General features: G+C 35.4%; 1 protein-coding gene across 1 annotated transcript in view; it reads right to left on the reverse strand.

Moving 5' to 3' along the window:
• Window positions 1–212: 212 nt before the first annotated feature.
• cntnap5b (contactin associated protein family member 5b) overlaps window positions 213–14,472 on the reverse strand; it is a 58,683-nt gene continuing 44,423 nt past the window's right edge. The window contains exons 13-24 of the mRNA XM_042711748.1: window positions 13,966–14,166; window positions 11,577–11,733; window positions 11,278–11,405; window positions 9,508–9,678; window positions 8,029–8,247; window positions 6,123–6,362; window positions 4,929–5,153; window positions 4,091–4,224; window positions 2,516–2,603; window positions 1,727–1,930; window positions 1,573–1,644; window positions 213–1,019 (exon numbers count right to left, since the gene is read on the reverse strand). Coding sequence (XP_042567682.1) covers window positions 817–1,019; window positions 1,573–1,644; window positions 1,727–1,930; window positions 2,516–2,603; window positions 4,091–4,224; window positions 4,929–5,153; window positions 6,123–6,362; window positions 8,029–8,247; window positions 9,508–9,678; window positions 11,278–11,405; window positions 11,577–11,733; window positions 13,966–14,166 — 2,042 coding nt within the window. The 3' untranslated portion in view covers window positions 213–816. The remainder of the gene's footprint in view (window positions 1,020–1,572; window positions 1,645–1,726; window positions 1,931–2,515; window positions 2,604–4,090; window positions 4,225–4,928; window positions 5,154–6,122; window positions 6,363–8,028; window positions 8,248–9,507; window positions 9,679–11,277; window positions 11,406–11,576; window positions 11,734–13,965; window positions 14,167–14,472) is intronic.

Raw genomic sequence — 14,472 nt, forward strand, 5'->3', positions numbered from 1 at the left:
AATCCCTCCACCATTCTGAAACACAACGCCTGCTTTTCATGACCCTATTATGGACACAATCAAGTCCTTATTTCCTGTTCTTTCACTCTGCGATTCATCACATAACTGTTAAGCTAAATGCAGTGCGAATGCTGTTTCAAGTAGTCCTTAGTAAAGGAAAGAGTGAATGTATGAAGGAGAAACAGAGCAAAGAAAGGAGGAAGTGAAAGAGCCCCACTGGTAACATCAACCACTTTATTTGCATCACTACATCGTGCTCGCCTGTGGCTGAACAAGACGATTCGTGCTGGATTAGTACCGCACCAGAGCCGTTTGATTGGTCACGGTCCACAGACTGGAGACCGTTGAGTGTTTGTTTGTCTGCCAGACTGATTCGCATGTGCACACACAAACGATTCTGTAATCTCTTTGTCTGGTTAAACAATTAGCCCTGAAAGCAAAAGAGTCGCTTCAAACGTCTGATTCTTCATCCTCTGCGAAGGGCTGAAGGCCATGTTTGGGTACAGCTTCTGAGTTTTGAAGCCACCTGATCTTCTAACTCTTGGGAACATTTTTCTAAAACCACAGCAAAGAACCACCAATACATTAAAATCCACCACGCTGCCTGCATACTGCTATAATTCAAAGTATCTGTGTTGTGTACTTTCCGTTCCCTGAATCCTGGATGCTAAAGGACAGTGGTTGGGAGGGTGAAGGTCACTGGCTGTGTCCACAAGGCTCAGCTGACTTCCTGTGCCCAATCCCTGTCCACTGAGTTGGCGCCGAACATAGGGTCACAGCAACCCAATGGGGGTCACGAGATTCGTACGGCACAAGTCAGATGAAGTACTCTTTCCTGCTGTCTCTCATGGCACCGTGTAGGTCCAACTCAGCCCGGTATCTGAGTTCTGGCCTGGGCTGGTGATCTTTCTCCTTGACGGAGGCCATCTGCTGGGTACGCTCGTTTCGATGGCGGTACAGGAAGCGGGTCATCACGGCCACGGCACAGAGGGTAATGAGCACCACTGCTGCTATCAAACCTACGAGAGACAGAATAAGTGAGTGGCATTTGTGCCAATGCACAAGGGCGAAAGATTTCCTCATGCAGTTTTTGCAACTGGTTCAAGTTGGTCACACAGATTCGCCGCGTTGACGAGCAGAAAGCTGCTTGGTTTAAAAGCGACTTATTTGCAATGCTTCATAAACCACCACTCTCTGTGCACGATGGTCACAGGTGCAGTCACATTTAACACCGTTTGATGAATTTTCACTGGCAAAATGCAGTAATTTCAGTAGGAATCCACACAATTGGGATTTTTGCGTGAGGGTGAAAGATCTTCCCACAAAGATTTCGCAACAAGTTCAAGTTGGACACGAGGATTTGCCATGGTGACCAACAAAAAGCTGCTTTCTTTGAAAGTGACTCATGAGTTATGCCTTATAACTAGACTTTTGACGATTGACAATGGACCTTTGTTGCCTGTGTCATCTTTCGCACCTTCAAAATACCTTACTGAAAGTGTGAATATTCATAAAAGGTTTAATTTTACAGCACATTTGCCTTAAAAAATGGAGCAGGAAAGCGGCACCTACCTCCAATTACAGCGGAGTCACTTTGAGCAGCGTTCGTAAGTTTCTTCCCTCTACTTCCTGTGTCTGCATGATCTGTGAATAAAGATTGTTGTTTGTACAGTGATTCCATTCATTTAGTAATTTCTTGAAAACATAAGATGGTACCTTTACCAACCTGACAAAGATCTGGATGAAGATTTATCTGCCAGCTCTCCGCAATTTGACTCTACCAGGTTACCGAGAACACTGACCAATGAGCTGCCTCGATTTAATATAGCCGCCTTGAGAGGAGCCAAATGGTTAAACTGAACTGAAGACAGACAGCCGATGAAACCTCTGGATCCGGCCTGAAGAACCTCCTCGTCTACACCAGCTCGACCTGAGAGAGGCAAGAATACTGTACCTCAGTAGGTACTTGTCCCAACAACTAGTGCTAAACTAAACCAATAATAATAATAATAATTCTTTACATTTATATAGCACTTTTCTGGGCACTCAAGGCACTTTACACACAGTAGAAGGGGGTGATCTCCTCAACCACCACCAGTGTGCAGCATCCACCTGGTTGATGTGACGGCAGGCATATTGCGCCAGAACGCTCACCACACACCAGCTTATTGGTGGAGAGGAGACAGAGTGATGAAGCCAATCAGCAGATTTGGGGATGGTTAGGAGGCCGTGATGGTCAGAGGCCAATGGCCGAATTTGACTAGGATGCCAGGGTTACACCCCTACTCTTTTTCTAAGGACATCCTTGGATTTTTAATGACCAGAGAGTCAGGACCTCGGTTTAACGTCTCATCCGAAAGACGGTGTATGTAAACCAAACCAGTGTATGTAGTGCTAAATGAAGGATTCTTGCCCATCAGACTATCTCATGGTGGCTTGGAGTGGTGAATTAGCTAGTGAAGCACAGGCTCGCACATCCACAGCTTTAATCTTGAAGTTTAATTAAACCGCCTACCTGTGACTTTCCCCAATGTCAAAGACCTTATCGTGATTAACTCTTTGTCCGTGGACAGGCTGTATTTCAGATTGGTATCTTTATCAATCTAAGAAGGAGAAGGATACAGAGTCAAAGAGAGAGAGATGTAGCGTGACATTCGCAAGATTCTACAAATATTTTATTGGTGTGAGACAAAAGCCGCCAAGTGTTAATCTGCAAGACTGTGTGAAGAATACTGATGACATCCTTGAGTTTAAGCTCTGTTCATGAAGTCTGTGCTACCGACGTACAAAACTGAAATGTATCATCAGCCATGCACATCAGGGTACTTTATTTATCTCAGACTGAAAACAAATCTGATCTTAATCAATTGAAAGGCATGCGATTAATGATGCTATAACTTTCCCTCAGCAGCATCAGGACTAACTCACGAAACATGAGTGGAACTCAACTCCTTTGTGAATTATTTGTAAAAGCATTCTAATGAAAACTGAAGCATAAATAAATTTTTTGTGTGTGTGTAATTTATTTAGCAAAACATTCATATGGAAATTGTAACAAGAATGTTTTTATTTATACTATTGTTATTTAACGTGCAACACATTTATTCAAAATAATCCAGATGATTCATAAAAGCAATTTAACATAATTTGTAACAAAAAATGTACCCTAGACAATAAATGTGCAAAATGGTCATAAAACTATGCAGTGTTGCAAAATTCAACTTGCACCTTCAATTAAATGTATGCATAAATTGTTCAAAGAATCATTTTTATTTATTAAATTTATTATATATTATATTTTATACCTAAAATATAATGTTTGTTCGTAAAACAATTTGTATATACATTGTTGCATGAATGTGACTCACATCTTAAATTTCTATCTAATTTGTTTGTAAAACAATTCATATATAAATTGTTGCCTGAATGTGACCAACATCTTCAATTGAATTCCATTGTAATTTGTTCATAAAACAATTCGTATGTAAATTGTTGCATGCATGTGACTCACATCTTAAATTTGTCTAATTTGTTCGTAAAACAATTTGTACATAAATTGATGCATGAATGTGACCAACATCTTCAATAGAATTTCATTGTAATTTGTTCATAAAACAATTCGTACGTAAATTGTTGCATGAATGTGACTCACATTTTTGTCTAATTTGTTCGTAAAACAATTTGTATATAAATTGTTGCATGAATGTGACCCACATCTTTAACTGAATTTCAGTGCAATTCGTTCATATTCAATTCAATTCAATTCAATAAATTTATTGCCATGTCAACAAGTTGATAGGAATTTGTCTTGGTACAACTCTCAGACATAAATAACCCAAAATTGAGTATATAGTCTGATATTGGTATATAAATTGTTGCATGACTGCAACGTCCATCTTTAAAATTGTTTGAAAACCATTTTTATGTACATTGTCTTGGTTAGGTTCAATAAATGATTTGTTCTGCTCATTTCATGAATAAAGACCAATGATTTATAATAACGCTGTTAACGTACAGTAGCTGCCATAACTGGTTAATAGCTACCACAGAACTTACCAAATTTTTTTTTTTTTACTTTTTCAAAACTCACCTGGACGTACATGTCCCTTCCCTCTCTATGTATCTGGACTCTGTGGAGCTCTCCATTGGCCAAATTAAGAGACGTTGGTGTAAAGATGTCAGGCTCTTTCTCTCTGTTCAGCCGATACCAAATCTGCAAACTCCCTGCAGGACGCCAATGAGATGCGAGAAAGGGAGGCAATTTGAGACATAAGTGAGACAGAATCAAGTCCGCATTTCCTTCCCCACTGATGAGGGTAATTGCTAGCTTGACCGCTGTTTTGAAATATGAGAAACACAGAAAAGGATGCTCCTCTCCAATCATCACAATCATTGTAGTAATCATCAACTGACAGTCTGAAGGTAATCAAAAAACAGCTCTGATTGGCCAATACAACACTGTGATTTGCCACATGCTGTAACAGGACAAAATAACAGAAAAAGAAATAGAAAATTGTTATTATTCTCTGATAATATACATTTCTAGACTTTATCTGAACTAAGTTTAGCAAATTCCTGTTAAAAAAAAGAAAATTCTTTGCATTATCATTACCATAATATTCCTTTAAATCTCAAGGTGGTTCTAATGTTCATATATATCAAATATATTATCCTTAAATTTTAATTAGCATAAATTTAAAGCAGTACAAAAAACACTACTATGATGCATGCAAACTATATAATTAACATTATACTTTACAATATGCATGCAAGTAATGAGAATGAGTCATTTATTATTATTATTGTTGTTGTTTTGGGATGAAATACAGTATGGTCTGAACATGTTCTTGACATGTTTTGTGAGATTCACCTATATTACAGTAAAAAAGAAAGAAAGAAAGAACAAAAGAGTAATATTATGTTAGTACCATTGTGAGCCAGAATAATGGCCATGTACTGTTGATGATAGGTGTTGACTGTCAGAAGCATGGCAGGCGTTTGAGTTGTGAGGAAACTGAAGGCGATGCTCTCTCGTGAATTGCTGCTTTGGGCAAAGATAGCTGAGGACTGACGGCTGTGGTTGCGCATCACAGAAAATGGTTCCTGGAAGGTGTAGGTCACAGAGGACCCGCTTTCAAAGGACATGGAAACTTCTAGAAAGGAAGAAGACACAGAAGCATGAAAATGTTGGTGCAAACGCTTGTGGGCAGATCATAGACACTGATTGGCCGTGTTTTTGTTTCCATATCAGCATATTAATGCGCTGTCGAAAACCAAGGACATGATGCAGAGGAAATGAATCATTTAAACTTTAAATGAATGCAAAATTATGCTTGGACTGAAACCGACCCCTGGTCATCTCATGGTGTTCATTTACTCACAATATTATCTGAATAGAAACACAAGCCCTCTAGAGTCCAATAAAGAAAACGCAAAGCCAAGAACGCAGTCTTATTCACAGAGCGTTGAATGTCTTGGCTGTCTGGCATATCAGAGGATCAAATGTGATAAAGGCTGCATTGACAACAGAGAGGTTTAGCATTGAGCGTGATGGGCAGGGAGGGTCCGCTGAGATTGGTCAGGTTGCAACCCTTTGAGCGAAATTCATCCAAACAACTTCGGTTCACGGTCATGGACTCTGAGACAGCGAGACAGACAAAGAACAGCAGAACTGCACTGAATATCTCATGTTTTATCCCGCTCAGCTTTGATCAGGTGCAATCTGCGGGCACAATGCCCACAAAACAAATCAATCTAACCCATAACTTAACTCCCCCCCTAAAGGAAAGTTCTTTGATATACTGTAGAGGAGTTAGGAGCATAACAAAGTTGAAACCAACTGTTTTTGATGAGGAATTGCTCCTTTGAACTGCAAGAAAATCTAAAACCTTCGGTGTCATAAATAGCCATAGACAGATCTGCTGGTCAATATTTGGCCAGTTAGCACCTTACCTTAGTTATGGATATCTTGACTGTTTAAGATCTAATTAGACATTTTATTGTATATTGGTATGATGTTGACCATTGGGCAACCTGCTTTTAAGATACTGTAACTGGCAGAAACCAAGCGTGCAAACAAACTCAATATTAGCGCAAACGATTTATCAGCAATAATGACGTGCCTTTCTTGCAGTTGGGTCCTCCATAGGCTGAGTGTGTGCAGTCACAAACGTAGCCACTGCTCTTCTCGATACATTTCCCCCTGTTGTGACACAAGCTGTTTTGGCTGCTGCAGTGACCCGGGCACCCCGAACTGACCCCAGGGGTCATTTTAGCCCGCTCCTCAAGGTCAAGTGTCATCCCGTTGATGCTTAATGACCTGATGCACCCTAGAAATCCTCTCTGCCTCGATGCTGTGCCTCCTGCACAGACAAAAACAGTAATTTTAAAAAGGAAGCTATCTTAGCGTTAGTACATCAAAATTAACAACAAAAATGGAAAGCTTTGTTAGTGCTAGTACAACAGAATTAAGTGAATTTAGGACAGAAGCTTCGTTAATGGTAGTACAACAAAATTAAACGTAAAAAAGTTTTACTGGTGCTAGCACAAAAAAATGAAGTGTGATCAAAAGCATTGTTAGTGCTACTACAACAAAATTAAGTGCATAAAAGACAAAGCTTTGTTAGCGCTAGTACAACAAATTTAAGCGCAAAAAATGTAGTTTTGTTAGAGCTACTTCAACAAAATTAAGTGCAAAAAAGACAAAGCTTTGTTAGTGCTACTACAACAAATCAAAAACTTTTTTTAGAACTAGTGCAACAAAATTAATTGCAAGAAAGACAAAGCTTTGTTAGCGCTAGTACAACAAACTTAAGTGTAATCAACACAAACTTTGTTAGCGTTAGTACAACAAAATCAATTGTAATCAAAAACTTTGTTAGCGCTAGTAAAACAAAATCAAGCACAAAAATATAAAGTTTTGTTAGAGCTACTGCAACAAAATTAATTGCAAAAAAGACAAAGCTTTGTTAGTGCTACTACAACAAAATTAAGTGTAATCAACACAAGCTTTGTTAGCGCTACTACAACAAAATTAAGTGTAATCAGCACATGCTACCAGAACAAAATTAAGCACAAAAAGACAAATATTTGTTAGCACTAGTACAACAAAATTAAGTGCAAAATAAACAAAAAATTTTAGCACTAGTACTAGAAAATTAAGTGTAATCAAAACAAGCTGTGTTAACACTAGTACAACAAAATCAAGAGCAATTTTTAAGTTTTGTTAGAGCTAGTGCAACAAAATTAATTGCAAAAAAGACAAAGCTTTGTTAGCACTAGTACAGCAAAATAAAGTGTAATCAAAACAAGCTTTGTCAGAGCTACTACAACAAAATTAAGAGCAAAAAGACAAAGATTTGTTAGCGCTAGTATAACAAAATTAAGTGCAAAAAGACAAAGCTTTGTTAGCGCTAGTACAGCAAAATTAAGTGTAATCAAAACAAGCTTTGTCAGCGCTACTACAACAAAATTAAGAGCAAAAAGACAAAGCTTTGTTAGTGCTAATACAACAAAATTAAACACAAATAAGCCAGGAACATTTGTTAGCATAAGTAAAATTAGATTAAGTAAAAAAAACAAAAAAAAAACAACTTTATTAGCACTAGTACAACAAAATTAAGAGTAATTAAGACAAGGCTTTGTTTGAGCTAGTACAACATAATTAAGAACAAAAATGTAAAGTTTTGTTAAAGCTAGTGCAACAAAATTAATTGCAAAAAAAACACAGAGGTTTGTTAGCGCTGGTACAACTAAATTAAGAGCAAATAAGGAAGGAAGCTTTTTTAGTGTGAGTAAAACTAAATTAAATGCAAAAAATGGAAAGCCTTGTAAGTGCTGGTACAACAAAATTAAGTCAGCAAACAATAATATAGCAAAAAGTAATGCAGAAAAAAAGGGGATAAAATTAAGAATTAATATAGAAATAATTAGCATGTAAACTCTATTAGCAACATCTGTGTTGAGGTACAGGGATATTATTCTTTTACGCCCCGCTGGCACAGAGCTGTCACTCAAGGCGGTGCCTACCAATGAACAGCTGGCTGTTGAGCTGAAGGTGGGTGTGGCCTTCAGACGGAGCCTCCAGGAAGCGCAAGGGCAGCTGGTCCACCTGCAGCGACGCCTCCTTCACATTCCTCTCCGCTCGGACATAATGCCACTGCTTGTCATTCAGTGGCACGTGAGACTTCACCATCAGAACCACCGGGCCATTACCCACATCAAATGTGAAGGTCACAACAGAGGGCGCTGCAGGAATGAGAAGAAAACACCGATCACTTCATATGCAACAGGAATTTGTGGATGTAATTGTAGGGTTGGGTGATTTGATATTCATATTTAAATTTCATATTTAATCTTAAGTAGCAGAAATTACGCTACAGTTTAGTTATTGTAAATCAGTTCAACTCTCCAATTTAATGACTTGTCTCAAATATTCTTTATTAAAAGTATGTAGGTAAAATCATTTTTTAGCTCTTATATTAAAATAATCTATTTAGCTGTTTGGTTATAAGTATGGCTCTAAAACAATAATACATAAATATCAAGATATTAAAGTACCATCAAAGGGATGCAAAATAAAATGTGCAAATAATATTAAAATATTTATATAAATTTAAAATGCATTATGTTTTAAATATATTTATTATTTAATAGTTATATACTTTATTTAATAGTTATATTTTTTAAAAGTTACAAATACAATTTTTTTTCAATAATATATTTGAAATGTATATAAAGCATTTTTATTATATTTTTAATATTTATTATTATTCAGCACTATTTTTAGAATTGATCACAAATTATTATATTGTAATACTTAATATAAAATCATTTAAAAATTATTCATTACACTAAAAAATTTAAAAAAAAAACAAAACCTTTGATGGTATATTTATCGGTGAATAAATTATTTAAAAAATTTAAATGAAAAATAATAATAGACATTACATAATATTCCAAAGTTTTTTTCATACAGCTTAAAAAACCATAAATACATTTTAAATACATATATATATATATATATATATATATATATATATATATATATATATATATATAAACAACACCCTAAAACAGGAAGCCAACTTCTTAATTTTCACATTTACATTAATTCAACTACCTTGGCAATATATTCTGCCGATTTTTGGTAAAAAAAAAAAAAAAAAATCCTTATACTTGGGGGAAAATATATAAAAAAGTTGATGGCAGGCAGTATGATGAAGATGAACAGCCTCGGTGAACTGTGTACAGTAATTACACAGCTGATGGTTTCAACGGCACAGTTCACTAAAACGACTCTTTCCACTCAAACTGGCTGCATCCTCTCCTCTTTGCTGCAAATACTAATGACACGGCATGAATATGAGTGGCTTTTACCATTTTATTTTGACATTTGTGTTAACAGAAAAATAATAGTAACAAAAAACCTTTTCTTAACCCATCTTCATTTGAAAATTTTGTTAATTCTCTATTTTGAAAGTCTCGCTCTCAATATAAGGGACTCACCGCTGAGTTCCACTCTAATGAAGTCTTTTGCACCCAGATTTTCCAGGAAGACTCCGGAGGGAGCCGTGGTTTTGAAATAGAGCGAGATGTCGATGCTGAGCTCGGCCTGAAGCATTGGGAAGTGCAGGTAGGACGACTCCTGGTAGAAGGAAGCGGCGTTCCACAAAAACCCTGAGGTAAGAGGAGACCGATTATGGTTTTATTAAAATATTCCTATGTTAAGACTTAATTATAACCTGTAATTTAAAGGGTTACTCCACCCCAAAATGAAAATTTTGTCATTAATCACTTACCCCCATGTTGTTCCAAACCTTTAAATGCTTCGTTCGTCTTCCGAACACAATTTAAGATATTTTAAATGCAAATTGGGAGGCTTGAGACTGTCCCATAGACTGCCAAATAATTGACAGTCTCTGGGACAGTCTCAAGCCTCCCTGTTTTCATCCAAAATATCTTAAATTGTGTTCCGAAGATGAACGAAAGCATTTACGGGTTTGGAACGACATGGGGGTAAGTGATTAATGACAAAATTTTCATTTTGGGATGGAGTATCCCTTTAAGGAGTCTTGTCAGAAATTTAGCTAAACTATATCACTCTTTTATAGCTAAGATGTGATAGACTGTGTAAGTGAAGACAAGATCTGACTGCAAGTTCTAGATATACCCAATTTTTAATGTTGTTAAAATTAATGCATTAACATATGGGATTAATAGGCCAAATATGTTAATGCACTAACTACAAAAATGTGCAATTTAAAAAAAAAAAGGTTAAGCATGATTGATTCATTTATTAAACTGTCAGCAACAACTGTCGCTAAAACAGTTGAAGGCAGCACTGACAACTAGAAGATCATGAATTTGATTCCAAGGATAAGCATGGATAAAATCATAGCTTGCAATGCAACTCAGTTTGGATCAAAAGCGTCCGTCAGACACATAAATGTAAATGTAATAAATTCCCCTTCGCATCGGGTAGTTCTTGGCCTCCACATTGTGCATTAAAATTGTTTAATGCACAGCTAGCCGTGCATTATCCCTTAATTAATAATAGCCTGCTTTCGGCGCGCATAAAAGTTGCTAGGCAATTCAGTCAAAAGTAGAAAGGCAGCGCTCTGATATACAGCATTAAAGTTACATAAAATATAACGTGATGAGATTTTACTCTCAGACAAAAAACAATTGTTCTGGAAACAAGTATATTAAGGAGACCAAAGATTGCCCGTTAGATTTACCCAAAACTAATTATAGCTCATGTTTAACCACTAAGAGACATCAGAGCTAAAACTTCTATCCACTCTTTCAAAAACACAAAACTACTACTTTTCGGCGCGTTCATGAGCGCTAAACGACTGCTGATGCCCTGGAGCTCACATCTCCGAAAACGTCGATGCAGTTTTTCAAATAGACATTACTTTTATTAAGCAAAAAACATATCTCGCTTATTTTTTTGTTTTGTTTAAAAAAAAAAAAAAATTTTGTGTTTTTTTCAAAAAAATGAAATAATAGCTATCTGACAACATATACAACAATTCATAAAAAAGAAACAAAAACTGACAGCAGATACTACATTTCTTAAAAAAGTTTCTAAATGTGTTAATTACAAAAGTATGGTTCAGAAAAAAATAGATAATTTATTTAGTTAGTTATTTAGTTGAAACAATGAAAAAAAAGAAAAATAAAATCCTGTCGATCATGTTACAATTTAGTTGCACATCTGCAGTTTAAAAAGTTTCTGAAGTATGCTAAAATGAGATATGCGTGCTTACGTACTGTCCCCGTAGCAGTGCAGAGATCCCACTCTGTAAATGGCTTCAGACCCACTTCGGTTTGTGTCTCCTACCAAGATCTCGGTCACTGGTAAGTGCTCTTTGTAGGACAGCACTCCTGTGTCATTCTCCCTGTTCACAAGCAAACAATAACGGTTTTTACACGACTGCTCTTACTATCCACAGCTATTGATACTGTAAACATGTGCTGAGATGATATTCAACAGATTACAAACAGAAGAACACGAAATCTAATATAAAAGAGCACCAGTGTAGAAACAGGCAAACGATGACGGCTCATACCATGAGCTGTGGTCAGCGTCACAGTTGCAGAAGTGATTCATATCAATGCAGTTCTCATCCAGACTGCAGGCGCACTGCTGCACCCCGGGGAGAAATCCACCCCAGTACGTCCTTCTCTCTCCTGCCCGGTCCAGCCACCAGGACAAGGGCGTTCCATCTGGAGCAAACACATTTCAGACAACACGTTTCTTTATTTTGCCAGTGACTGTGACATGTAACAAAAAACGCCTTCCAGGCAATATAGAAGGTTAATAGTGACAGTAATTGACTATTTTTGTGTTATGGCCGATAAACATAGTTTGCCCAAAGATATTTTAGTAATTACTCACACTTACATGTTTCAAATTAAATCAGGCATGAAAACATTACAACATTCAATAAAGAAAATAAGAAAAAGTAAAAAAAAAAAAAAAAAATGCTGGCCATTAGTTTAGCAATTTGAAAAATATTAATAAAAATACTGCATAGTAATTACCTTAAATACCACAACCAACAATACTAATATAAAAATCAAAAAATTTAACAAATAATATTAAATATATATTTTAAGTAAAAAGGGTTGTAAATAATATTAAATATATATTTTAAGTAAAAAGGGTTGTACACTAATTTGACAAATGCCAATAATACTAATGATTATAATACATATAACATGACATATACACTGTTTACATGTTTACACTATTATACCATTTTAAAAGTAATATTAAATTGATAAAATTGAGGGGAGGAATTTTTTTTAAAGGTGTGTTAATATTGTATACTTGTTACCATGCCAAAATAAATACCATAATAAATAAATATAAAAATAAATAAAATAATAATAATAATAATAATAATAATATTGTAATAATAATACTAAATATGAAAAATGCCCAGAATAACAATAAAAATAATCTCAACAATACAGTTGACGATTGCAGATGAGTAAGATTTAATAATATGAAAAATGCCCAGAATAACAATAAAAATAATCTCAAAAATACAGTTGACGATTGCAGATGAGTAAGAGCTGAATGTTTTTGTCACTGTAAAACTCTACCTGCCTGTAAAATGTGGTCAGAATTGACATTATATTCCTCTGTGGTTAACAGATCTGAAAAGAGTACAATCCATGGAGATATTCCCACAAGATCTGGCCACCATTATTCCACACGTTTAGCCTTTCTACTCAATACACCTCCCCACCCCAGGAAAAATCAGGCCAATCGTTGTTCCCTTGCTCTGCAGCCACCAGAGCGCAAGAACGGGACCCAACTTCAGATCTCATTATGCAAATACCTCTGTGCCCGGCATAAACTGATGAACAATTTCAAGGACTGGCTAGTTTATAAATGTCGTCATTTCCCATCAATTAATATTGTAATTATATTGGGGTCAAGTCAGATTATAGATCTGAACAAATTCCACTTTGGGTAAATTATCCAATGAGCTGAGACGTTTTAATCAAGAATAAGACCTTGGAAAGAAGGCAGATGAGATGTTTGGATAGTGAACGCTGACCAGTGACTGCTTTTAATAGGTAAGAAATATGAACAAATATCACGTAGCACTATAACTTTCACCCTTGCATTAATAAGTCATTAAACATTATTACATTACCCAATGATCAGTTATATATTATCAGGGTTATCATTGTTAACTAACACTATTAAAAACATATTTGTTATCTGAAATAAACAAATACAATCATATATAAATAGATGAAAAACTTGAATGTTTAATGAAAATCAGAAAGGTTGTTTTGGCAACTAACCTTAATAGGTTGAAGCACTAAAATGATTGACTTGGAATAAAAACTAAAACTGAAATAAATGAAACTTTAATAGTAAAAATAATGCATAAAATTAGAAATGTGAAACTGACTGAAATAGGTTAAAGTTAAACCACTTAAATTACTAACTGAAAAAAAAAAAAAACTAAATTAAAACTAAAATTTAAATAAAAAATAAATTACATTTAAATAGCAAAATAAAGACAAAAGCACATAAAATACCAAAATTAAAATATATAAAAGGGCAATATTAACAATTCAAAATACTAATAAAACTTCAATAGTTTATAAAAATAAAATAACTGTATATTAAATAATACTGTAATAATAATAAATAATAATTACACACTAATAATAATAAAGCACCATGCAACTTTATATATTGACTTAAATGGCGAGAGAGCAAAAGCTCAAGAAGAAATAAATAAATGATGGATATAAAAGGTACTTTGGATAAAAACATCTGATACATTAATTAAAATGTAAATGACAATATATCCACATAAAACAATTACATAAAATGTATATAATAAATGTAAATGAATATATTTGTTATATATTAATATATATTATATAATGCTAGAACTAACAGTGCAGAGGTTGTTCAATACCCACCCCATGTGTTGAAGAGGCGGGACTTCCTGCAGAGATAAACAACTTCCTGCTGGCACTGTTCAGACCTGCCCACAAGTGTCCGCAGCTGTTCCAGAGACGTGCTGTAGTTGAACTTCATCACGTGGGGCTTCTGAAGTGATGACCCTTGAACCCTCACCATCTCTGTGCTATTGTGATTCACTACAGTCCAAACCTTATCATCTGAAAAAAAAAAAAAAAAAAACTGGTTTATGAATCTAAAATAATCCATATGCATATCTCACTAACTGAAAATACTATTTGTACAGTCAGCACACTGTAGTATACAACACACAGCATGTAGTAAGCAGCACATCACCCATCTTTTCTGTGCTGTCAAAGTCAATCCTTTAACAAACTGAATGTGCAGCACTTCATACCTCCTCGGTTCATTCAATCACAAAAGTGAGCTGTAATCCAGATAATAATGTACACAAACCTTAACAAGAAAAGAGCGCGACTTCAATTAGCTTTAAAAATAAAGTAGCG

Source organism: Cyprinus carpio, chromosome A22, assembly GCF_018340385.1.
Source record: "Cyprinus carpio isolate SPL01 chromosome A22, ASM1834038v1, whole genome shotgun sequence".
Classification (NCBI taxonomy): domain Eukaryota; kingdom Metazoa; phylum Chordata; class Actinopteri; order Cypriniformes; family Cyprinidae; genus Cyprinus; species Cyprinus carpio.